General features: G+C 39.0%; 1 protein-coding gene across 12 annotated transcripts in view; it reads left to right on the top strand.

Annotated features, from left to right (window-relative positions):
• The first annotated feature begins 10,112 nt into the window (after positions 1-10,112).
• Positions 10,113-12,129, top strand: part of celf5a (cugbp, Elav-like family member 5a) — a 176,039-nt gene continuing 174,022 nt past the window's right edge. For 4 of the 12 annotated variants that reach the window (XM_065955919.1, XM_065955915.1, XM_065955914.1 and 1 more), the window contains exon 1: positions 10,114-10,581. In XM_065955919.1, the coding sequence (XP_065811991.1) occupies positions 10,185-10,581 (397 nt within the window). In that variant the 5' untranslated portion in view covers positions 10,114-10,184. Of the gene's footprint in view, positions 10,582-12,129 lie in introns of all 12 variants that reach the window. The other 8 variants (XM_020632106.3, XM_020632108.3, XM_020632105.3 and 5 more) reach the window with 4 other exon arrangements.

The raw sequence follows: 12,129 nt of genomic DNA, 5'->3' as shown, positions 1-12,129 counted from the left end.
CTACAGTAGTGTATTAAATAACAGCAAAAAAAGTAAAAAAGAAAAAAAAGAAAAGGGAAACCAGGTCTCTGGGGTCCAGCTCCCATCGTTCACATTAGAAAGAGCCGCCACATATAGAGCCGTCTCATTCGCCAACTACACACCACTGAAAACACTACCCAGTGTGCAGTGTGGATGTGATGAGCCAGCTTTCAGCTGATAGGCTGTATCATGGAATGTGTGTCTTGCCTAGACTAGTCTACTTGGCTTACATCGAAGAAGTATTATGTAATCATTATTACCTTTTTATCTGATTGAGGAAGCTAGGTTTCAAAGGGTAAAGTTGTAAGTACCTGCAAGCTGTTTTGAAAACTGCCGCTCTGTAAAAAGAAGCTCTGTGAGAAGAAAAGTTCTTGTAGGTTTAAAGGAATTGTCATCATTGTCATTGTCATCTATGTTTGTCAGAGACATGTGTTTCATTGACACCACTTCTTCCCACATACCTCTGCCTGCTGTGTGTTTTTGTCACTGACGTGGACCAAGCAGGCAAGGCAAGAGAAACAGGTTAAAAGTTCAAAAACCAGGCTTCAAGCAAATCAGTCAAAGTATAGAAGTAAAGTGCTAGTTACAGTAAAATAGGTTAAAATAACTGCTGAAAAATAGTGCTAACAGAATAGGATGTGAACTCAACTAACTGACCTAACAAAGGGGGATATTTAAACCGGCTGACCAAACCAAAAACAGCACACAGGGGAGGACTACACACAAAATAACTAATAGTTAACAAAAAGGAACCCTGGTCCCCCCATGCTTTCAGAGCACTTGGTCTGGTCCTCTTCAAGAAAGCCAGGCTTCACCCTCAGCTCCACTTTTTTTTAACCTTCTAAATACTCTAGTATAGTAGGTGACTCTATACACCTTAAAACTGGGATTAAACTCTGTCCAAAAAAAAAGAAGATGCCCCCATGACTTGTTCAAACCAGGAAGAAGAGCACATTGGCCTTGTAACTCCAAATAAAAGAGAAATAATTAACTTGATCAAGCCAACAAACAATAACAAAAAGGTAAATTCAGTGTGTGGATACTTAAGTACTTTAACTTTAGCCTGTTGGCACTGTGTCGTTGTGTCATGTTAGCATTTAGATAGAAGGATTGATGACCTTAAATCTTTATTATTTAACTTATTTTATGTTAAGTAGTAAATGGTAATGGTAAATAGGTTGATATGTCCCCCAAACCGTTTACAAGAATCACAATAATCAATATTGTTGGAGTATCAGTCAATTTTTTAGTTAACCGACTTCATGCTAGCTAAATCTAAGCTTGTTAGACCTGCATTCTTTTATTTTCTACACAAGTTACACACAAAAGACCATCAACTCATATTTATTTGTATGTTTCTCTCCTTTGTGGGTCTGGGGTGGTTGTTGTGCTATGGTGCATACATGCCAGTAGCAACCAACATGCATGCGTCATCCTGAGCTTCAGGAGATCAAGCTATAAGGTCAGCAACACTATGAAATATTAATTTGTCAATGTCTAGAGGGACTCCAATAACTCGTTTTTTCTTGATTTACTGAATGTCAGACCATTTCATTAACAATTTCTTGGATATCTTAGCGATTGGTTTGATGCCATCCTTGTGCTGTGATGAGAGCCCTGCAGTGAAAATGAAAGCCTTTAATTTAAGAATTTAATCTGATGAGACTTGATGCCTGTTGTTTATATCACATTTGACTGAGCACTATTAATTCCCTATTTGAACGGTATACAATCTGAAATAAGGGTCAGATTTATTCCTAATTGAAAGTTGGGGGGGAAGATATGGTAATGATGAGCCTTTGAAAAACAACACCAAACTGAGATTTACAGATGCTGAAGATCAAATGCCAATCCCTACAGTAAATGCCAGTCTGTCAAGAGCTTTATCAGTGCGAGACCTCACCGTTGACATGCATAATTGGAATTTAAAATACCCTCCTCTCCCCCAAGAAGCAACGACAAACCCAATGTTAAATGGAATATAATCCATCTTCGGCACACAGGCTTGGCTGAAATATGTGACAGTTGGTGGCTGTCTTTGTTGTACAAACATGTAATTGCTTTAGTGGCATCTTCTCAAGTAATATCTGCAATTTATATTGTTGTGCTTGTGCATGAAGGTCCTTTAGATATTTCTCAACACATTTCACTGTGTTTTTTTGCATCATGAAAGGTACTGCTTTGTCAGGAAGGGGCACCAAAATCAGAAATAGCCCAAAGTTCCTCACAGGAGTTTAAACATGACCATGATTATATTCAACACCTTACATCTTCAGGCGTATTGTTTGCCCATAGGTAGTAAAATAAATAATATAACCTGCAGAACATTACACCAGAGAGGCTGACTTTACTGCATCCACCAGCATACAAAGTACCACTCAAGGCCTGCAACACTATTAGCATATCAGACCAGCAATGTGACAAAAGGCTAATTTGCATCAACTCTCTCTGGTGAGTTAAGGTCGACATCAGGCCTGTTTGAATAACTCTGATCTAAGATCTGTGTGATGTTGCTCTGTTGTTTGAGGCTTTCTACACATGAAGAAGGAAAAGAGAAGTCGAAAGGACATTTTTTGATAGAACAGATGAAAGTAGCTACAAGTGTGATTGATGCATTAAGTTATACAACCTTAGGTTCAGCACCACTTCCAAGCCGCACTTAATTATTTTTATTTTTATTAATAAAAGTTAGAATGTAAACCAAGAGGTTTTGATGGGGGTTCAGCGTTTTAAACATTTAATTTTCAATGAAGACAATTATTCCGCCCAACTATTAGGAGGCCGTATGGGGCAAACAGCAACCAACAAACTGACTAAACAAAATCCATGAATCCCATTAAATCCCTCCAATCACTGGGATTTATTATTAGGAAAACAACCCAAATCGTTGGACAAATACCAGCTAAGGACTTAATAAACAAAACGCAACAAAACAAAATCCCTGTCCAAGAGGCAGGGAAAGTAGACGAGGTACCTCTGACTTCTGAGGTCAGCACTGGATTTTCACACCAGGTGCACACAGCTGAGTATTTCACATGGTCGGGAAGAGCATGGGGATGGGACTATGGAAGGGGTAAAGGGACAAACAGTAGAGGGAAAACTTAAACCCAATCCATTGTTTGTTTGTGAACTACTGAATTATATTCCCGTTTATTTATATGCCTGATGCTAGTTAATCTTTTTAATTTAAGAAAGAAAGACAATACATTTCTACCAGATATGTGTATCAAGCAATCAGAAATCTCAATCAACATTAATGGTATTAGTAAAGATAGCACTAGTAAAGGCTGTATGGAACAGTTACGTTTCAGATCCTTGCATCAGCCTCTGGGTAAAATGAATCATGTATGTTGATCCTTCTGATTCCTTGTCTGTTTTGTTTAAAAATGTACAATTTATTTCTTTAATTAATGATATGCTATTCAGGTATGAATAAGTTACACTTTCTTGAGTGTCATTGGGTGTAGAAACAGTCAAACCTGAAAATATGCTTTATATGTGACAAATACAAGAGGTGTTGGGAGCACGTTTTCTTAATGTATCCTTGAGGCTTGTACACAGCAGCTGTTCTGTGGCCCTGAAACAGGCCGGTCTCAATGAGCTTACACTAAACCGAGCCAAAAAAAACTCTCTACATGTGTACATAATGATGTCAAACACCAACACTTTACGCCATTACTATCATCAAAAAAGGCCTAATATACATGTGTCCTCCTATACATTGTAAAGTCTGTAATGTGCGATCAAAGTTGTGCAGCAGCTTCATCTTCTTTGTGCTAAAGCAGGGAGATAACCAGATGTTTTAAGTGGCCAGATATCTAGCGCTATCGTCCAAGCCCTTCCTGTTTGCCTGGCAGTCTTGTAATGAATTTTTAACAGAAAATGTGATATTGAAGAGGCAGCTCTAGGCCTACTGGCAATAATTTAACACAGGTTAGTCATAATTTAGAGTGGAGTGTCCTCACATGACTGATTAGATTTGAAATGAAATCCCAGTGGATCACAGCTGCCATCTGGTGGCCATAAATTGTAATTACGTATTCAATCCTGGATTACGTAGTTCTGGATATTTATTTTAAAACATGTGTGCAGTACTGGTGAGATTATACTGTGACAGTAAAAGGCCCAGACACTGCAGAAGATCAAGATAAATATGGAAAAGGAAAAAAAAACATTTTCTTTATGCCGATTTTACCTTTATGTTAGCTAAATATTCACTTTTAGACATGTACCCAGAAACCCCACAAGTGTTATTTTATGAAATTTCAACAATACAATACAACTTTCATGTTTTTGTTTTTTGCTTTTTTAACGTGGGTAGAGATTATATTTTCTTATGCTTGTAATGATTCTATTTTTCCCATATTATCTCACTGACTTTATCCATTCCCCGAAAACATGCTAAAAAATAAATAAAGATTTGACTATATTGATTATATTAAATGACACCTGAATACATCCTACTACAGTATTCTGTATCTTCTGTTTCAAAGGTGTAAGGTTCTACTTTTGAGAAAGTACCTTGAGGAGAAACATTATCTCTCTTAACAAACAGAACAAGAATGAGTCATAGGGTGTAGGTAGAGACCACAGAGGGGTTTGAAAACCACGTCTTATGATTAGATTTTTCTTTTGAAAATGTTAGTACAGTAACACAGAAACAGCAGCAGACTAGACAATCTTGTAAATGAGGTATTAGAAGAGGTGTCTCAAATCAGAGAAAATATTATCTCTTTAAATGCACAATGCCAATTGTCTACCATGTTACTTTTGTTATTGATGGGAGACAAGGGGAAATGGATGTCATTTAGGACAATTACAGAATACTTATTTCAGCGATGAGAATGCTAATGAGAAGCATCATAATGCCACACACAGGATGAGGACATTGAGGAGGGGGGGTAAAGAAGAGGATTGCTTTAATGAGCTGCATTGATTTTGTATCTGTCTATCTTGAGCTGAAATTAAGCTACCATATATAACTATCAATGTGCTGTCTGCAAGGGGCTATTGCTAGCTTCCACTGAAAAGAAAAAGGGCAATAGCATGGCCTGGCAGGCAGCTGCAAGATTAGCCTACTTGTCCCTAGCTTGCTGCTAACTAGCTTGATGCTAACCTAGATAATTTGTTCTATATGATGTCTAAACTCCAAGGGATATTTTTCACAAAACGCTACATACTTTGATGACAGTTGGAGGCCTGACCTGTTGGGAGTTCCAATTTAACAGTAACAACCCGTTTTTTTTAATTTTTCTTAAGTTATTTAAAGGCATCCATGGTACCCCTTAAGGGTTTTACTACCACACCAGATAACATAATGATATAACTTGGCCAAGCTTAGAGAGCTAATAGTATGCTAGCAAGGCTAACAAAAAAAAAAAAACATCAATAACATGGCATATCTATGGCTGACATACAGAAGTTATTATTCAACAATAGGTTTAACAACATGACTAGCTAGCTAACTATTTTCTGTATTTCATTGTGACCAGATCAATATCAAGATTTTAATTAACAACTGCTTCCATATTTACAGTTGGGAACAGCCTGAAGTAGATTTGAAGTACAAAAGAGGTGTTTGCTTACGTGATCCACAGTATCAGGAAGTTCAGAGTGAAAGTGTTCTTCTTGCAGCTTGTTTTTAACATGACGTCATCCATTGGTGTGGAGGATGAAACAAGTCTCTCCCTCTGATGTATATGTTGAAGTCGCACATCATTGTAACAGATATTAACAAACTGCAAAAATTGCAAAAGGTGGCTTTGAAAAAATCTTATAATGTGTTGACTGTCAGGAAATAATTGACACCCTGCAGTCAATGGAAATCAAGCACTTACCCAGACCATGGTGTAATACATAGCATTTGCCTTTCAAATGTTGTAGAGATTAACTATTACAGTAACAGAATAAAAAATATTCCTTAAATCAACTGAGGTACCTTTAAAATTGTACTTATGTGTTACTTGTGTAGGTAAACGTTAGTCCACCACTGTAGATCAGCCAGGTACCACAAACCAACCACAATCAAATTAAATGAATCCTGGGATAACTGTGTAATGCTGTAAGTAATGCACAAATAAACTGATACCATTTTTTATCAGATGTAACACAATATTGGCATCTTTCAAGAATGCATCACTTCAAGGCTTGCATGGGTCATAATTATTAAAACAGGTTACAGTAAGCACAAATAAAGATGGAGTCCTTCCCCCCTTCTCACCCACAGCAACCATGCAATTGGAATACAGAATATATGAGACATGTGTGCTCAAATGCTTGAATAGTTTATGCACTTTTTAATTATCCTTGCAATTATTTATATTGGAACTTCAATTCAGTTTCTTCATTGTAGAAAAAAACATGTCAGAGCGATCCTTGATGGAAGTTCCCTGATGGATGTCAAAGAGCTCTACCCGACTTTTTGACGAGGGACCTGAGGCCTGCTGAGAAAGAAAGGTGCGGCACATCGACTCCACAGTTCAGCCTGCTCTTATCACATCTCATCAGCCTGTTAACTCAGTGGTCCATAAAACTGTCTCTAGTGTGATATGCCATCATTGCATCACACCCTAATTTTCTTGAACAGCACCTTACAGTTGAACGAACATGGTTTGCAATGCAGAACCAGAGTGCAATGGTGAATTAGGCACCAGGGGACACCTCGAACCCTTACAGCTTATTAAACCACAACTACACTTTTAGAACTTCAGCATGCCAGGCCAAGCAGAGAAGACACCTTCCTAACACGGCAATGTGTTGCACATTTTATCTTGTCCAGCTTTTCAATTGCTCACTGACTTTAACTCTTAACTAGATGGCGTATGGCAAGCTAATTTATGTTTTCTACATTTATTGAGATTTACTCCCCCATGACCATTGCTGTGTTTGAACAATATGCAAGTAAGTAACTGGACGTGCAGAATAATGTTGAGTTTTGTAATTAGGAAGTGTGTGTGTGTGTGTGAGAGCATGTCTGGCTGCCTGTCTTCACTGTATGTCTACAAGTGGTGCACACAGAATGCAAAATGACTCCCTCAGCTGCCTCTGTCTCCCTCTGGGCCTCCCAGACTTCCCAAGCTGAACACATCCAGACGAGCTGCCTCCCATCAGGGTCCAGCCTGGTTAACAAGCAGCAGAATGAACGCCAGCCAGTTAAATTGTATGTAACTTTTTAGTTCACACTAATTGTGTAACCTTTATTGATTTCTTGTCTCTGCCTTCAGCCTGGGTGAAACACTAATGGCACTGGTCAATAAAAAACCATGAAGTGGAAGTTCTGAATACCCCCTCCCCCCTGGGCTGATCACATCCCTAAAAATAGACCCTTTAACTCCCTTGGTGTCCAGGCCAGTGCCATGACAGCTCAGTACTCTTATTCAATGCATCCTAGTCGGCATTTGTTTCCTCGGTTCAGTAATGAGATGGCTAACTGGCTGGGACCTCCACAGAACACATCTACTGAAATTCTGTCTCCTCTAACTCACACTTAGACGCCACATTCAGCGAGAACCCTGCCTCTTTTGATCAATAAATTTATGACATGATGAACGAAGCATAAAATAACACTGTGACTTCAGCCCGCAAATCGACAATAAACAGCAGTTTTAGCAGCTGTGACTAGCACAGCACTGTGGGATCTACTGCTTCAAAGACAAGCATTCACATTTCAAAAGAACGAGTTTACAATAAAACATGCCCAGTGTGCGTGTAGCTACCACCCGCTGTTTTATTGACTGCTAATGTCAATGTGTACCCCTGCTAGCTGATGTCTCTCCCTCCACAGTTGCACTTATTGAGCTTTGCAGACAGAAATATTATGAGCAGAGTTCAATAAAGCTGAAATGATTGCTATTTTCCTCAATGTGAAAACAAACTTGTTCCTCCAAACTTCCCAACCCTGAGCTTACAGCATGCTGAAACAAGGCCCTTTGGATGTGACCCTTTCCTTGCTTTACAGGTGTGCTGCTGACTTTGGAGCACAAAGGCAGCTGAAGGAGATGTCTAACACAGAGATACAGCCATTCTTAAGTTTAAGTTGTGTGAGAGGACCCCATGTGGTGCTGCTCCTCCATAGCAAGAGAAGCAGCCAGCAGCCGTATTGATCCCACCTTGCAGCCTTGAGCCTGCTGTCACAGACAGTGTATATCACTTTATTTAATCCACTGTTAAATAGGCTTTAATTAGAAATCTGTCCAGCGGATGTGTTTTAGTTAAAAGGTGGTTTGTGGCTAGGTTGCATGTCAAACTACGCTTCCTTTCCTGCATTAACATTTTATTTATCTGTGTTTTTGTCCTTTCAGTTACAGTTGTACGCATTTATGTGTGTGTGTTGGATGTTAATCTGAGAGCTGTTCACTGCTGTATCTGCAAAGAGAAGGCAAATGATGCAAATACTCTCCCTCTTGGGGGATTAGCTTGTCTGCTATTTGAAAAGTACTTACAGTAAGTCTCCTAATTGTGGTTAATGTTTACAGGTCTCTGGACTCAATCTAATGACAGATTACTGATAGCAATACTATTAACTTATAAATGGGGCATTTTTCTCTTGCAGCGGCATTGGCTGTGCAGCATGCAAGTTTAACTTCTATATTTCAATGTAGTAGAAGCACATGCCAATTAAACACAATTCTTACTTTTAATATGGTGTACATTTTAGCACTATCAACACTAAAAAAAATAAAAAAATAAAAAAAGGCAGCAATCAGTACTTTTACTTTGCTTCCCTTACTGACACTAAACTTCATATAGTTAAGCTCTATGAAACTTTATAGTGCATGCCCATCTGTAACACAAAATCTTGGCACCAGAGCTAAAAACATTGTTGGCATTGAGAACATTGTTTCTGAAACTTTCATGCCAATAAAAGTCCTTTGAATTGAACTGTTGGAAAAAAAATCCAGGGGCAAAGCAAAAAGCCTGCATTGATCTGTCTCCTTTTCTAGTACAGCCACATTGGTGGCTACAACAGCTTGTGTGAGGCTTTTTAGCAACAAAAGTGTCCAGACTAACAATGTCTGAAAATATTAAACATTTTCTTCAGCTTATTTGCATGTTTTTATTTAGCTTTCCAAAGCTGTTAAGCTTCTTGATAACTACTCTGAGATTTTTGCCTTTATTTTCATAGTGAATTTAAAGATTTGAAGTTGGATTTCTGACATCTATATGCCAGTGTTGTTCTTTTTCCATTAAGACTTTAGAACTTATATTTATATAGGTATACTACTGTAAGAGTTTCTAGCTGTTTGGCTGTTTAGCACTATCCAGCCAATACCATTCTTTAAATGTCTACCACACAATTGAGCAAAACTATTGTGTATCTACAAAGATTCTGCATTTTAAATGTACTTTTATTCATAATTTTTTTATTGACTTTAAGTCAGCTTTGGTCTTCATAATTAGACTACCATGTAATACCAGTAGTACCACGGTACTACTGTGAACATCAATAATTCAACGTATTAACAATGTATAGGAACTAGTAAAACCAATTCTCAACTCAATGCTGGCTCATTTTGATTTCATTCAAGAAAGATGAGAATTGAGGGGTTTTACATAGCCTACTTCCAATACAATAGGCTTTTTTTTTTTTTAATTGGATGACCATTTGACATGCAACGGTAGAAAATTAACTGTTGTAAATAATCATTTTAATGATGCTGTTAGGCACTAATAGCCTACTCCTAGATGGAAAGGAGCTATCGTTAATGTAATTAGTAACTTAGTGCTTTTGAAGCCTTTATATGAGTAAAATGTCATCTCTGGAAGGGGACTATGGGACACTGTCATTTTTGGTAGCAGGTTTGCTAAGGTAAATGATGTGCTGCAGTGATGCCGCAAGAGTTAAGAAGGAAATCACTATAAAACAAATTCTAACATATAGCCTATACGGTAGTAGGCCTAGGCTATATGAAAAAAAAACCGGGTCAGACCGTGTAGGCTAGATGATAAAAAAAAAAAACTGTGGAACTACCATTAACAAGATGCTGTATCACACATCGGACACTGGGTGTCGCCGCAGAGTGTCTAATAGCGCTCCTGCGCGCTTATTTCGCCAGTCTCACCCCCCCTCTGCCTCGTGCTGTGTGTGCGTGTGTGTTGTGTGTCGGATAGAAAGTCAGCCTGGTTTCCAGCTGAGTGCTTGCTCTCTCACAGTGTGTGTGTGTATGTGTTGTCATTATTATCCACTCTGCTCCCAGCTCAGAATGGCCAGATTCACTCAGACTGAAACAAGAAGGCAGCACCATCCACAGCAGCCCCAACCCGCTCACTCCAGCCTGGTTTTTACCGGACCGGGGGCACCACCGACCCAACCACCACTACTACTGATCCCACATCAGCACCAGTACCCTCAGATCACATTCCCGAAACCCATGAACGGGTCAGAATCCATTTCAATTCATCCGGAGAGCGGCAACATGAAGGACCAAGATGCCATTAAGCTGTTTATCGGGCAGATACCGCGGAACTTGGAGGAAAAAGACCTGAAACCTCTGTTTGAACAGTTTGGGAAAATCCACGAACTGACAGTTCTCAAGGACCGATACACCGGCATGCACAAAGGTAACGTGTCGCACCTCCAGGGGCTGCGAGGCCCTGTATAGAGTTTGCTAACTGCTTATTATTATTATTTTTTAAATATAGGCTACATTTACAAGTCATAACCTGTGTTGAAATGGTGGCGCGAAAATACGGGTACACGCGACTTTTCTTACGGTTTTTCCGGTTTTATCCAGATCTGATTTGTCTTGTAGTAAATCTTGTGCGCATCGTTGCTAATATATATGTTGTATCCATCATTTTTTATTTATTTTTTATAATTTTGTCCCATGCTTGATTCATTGTCTGTTAAAGCTAAAATCCTATTAGATTTGTAAAGACTCATATTTGTAGTTCAATCTTGTTTATTCCACATTTTCCCCCCCCCACAACACACTCAACAAGATGGTATATTCAAGCTCATGATCGTTTGCATTAGCAGGAATGTTTTGGTGGCTAAATGTGTTGGCCTTGCTCTGTAATTCATTGCTATTGGAAAGTCTTTCCTTAACACACTGTTAAGTGGGGCAGAGGCGCTTGGAAAATATGCATTTTTAAAGAGCCTTCTCTTGCCAGTCCCGTCTTCCGCGGAGGGGCGGCATCATTTATTCATCCATATGCTTTCTTTTACATCTCTCCCCATGTGCGATGGGACGATGTGCAAATCCACCACGGTAAAATCAGTTCAGTGTCCAACAACCACAGCGTCTCCAAAGGGCGCAAGAACTGTCGCAAGATGACGGACGTGGCCATGAGGAGTGGGCAGAGCTGCTGCGTTGCTTCTGCTCAAATGAAGGCAGAGGGTGTAAATTCACTCAGCTTGCTGCACACTCTTACAACTTGCAGCCCCAATAATGACATTTGTTTTGGGGTGAACTGTGTAGGCTATATCACTGTCTGGATGGGAAACCCATTTCGCATTATGTGGTAGCCCCCCACAGTGTAATACACACGCAGTGTGGACGTCATCAACACCATCATCACTTTGAACCAACTTAGAGTTGATCACGTTGCACTTGTATTTGAAGTCAGCATGGTGTAAGAAATTCATTGGCTGTAGGCTAATGGTTGATATAAGCTTAGGGAATTCTGCATACATTAGGAGAATTGCATAATAATAAAAAACATAATATTAGGAATCAGTGATACTGCAAGAATATATTTTTACCATTTCAGGCCAATAAACTGATGCTGTTTTCAACATTCATCATATTCATGATTCAAAGGGAGAAAATCACACTGTCTTATTGTCTAACATAACATGAATGGTAAAATGTATGTTTTATAAAGCACCATAGGCGTGACTATTATTCTGTCCAAGTATTTGGAGAAAAGTTTCTTTCCCTAATGTAATCCCCCTCCTTGGATCTCCGTCTTGCTCTGCTGCAGAGCAGATGTTGATATGTGAGCGACGTTAGTACAGGAGATAAGCCTTTTATTGCTGTGACATTTAGAAATGACGAATGACAATCTCTTTCAATAATGAAAATGCCATTTGCAAATATTGCAAATAATGTCATGTCTTCGACGACATAAAATCACATCCACAAGATAATACATGTGTTAGCATTA

The sequence above is a fragment of the Labrus bergylta genome, chromosome 6 (genome assembly GCF_963930695.1).
Source record: "Labrus bergylta chromosome 6, fLabBer1.1, whole genome shotgun sequence".
Taxonomy (NCBI): domain Eukaryota; kingdom Metazoa; phylum Chordata; class Actinopteri; order Labriformes; family Labridae; genus Labrus; species Labrus bergylta.
The sequence above is the reverse complement of the archived record's forward strand: the minus strand, read 5'-3'. Positions and strand labels throughout refer to the sequence as shown.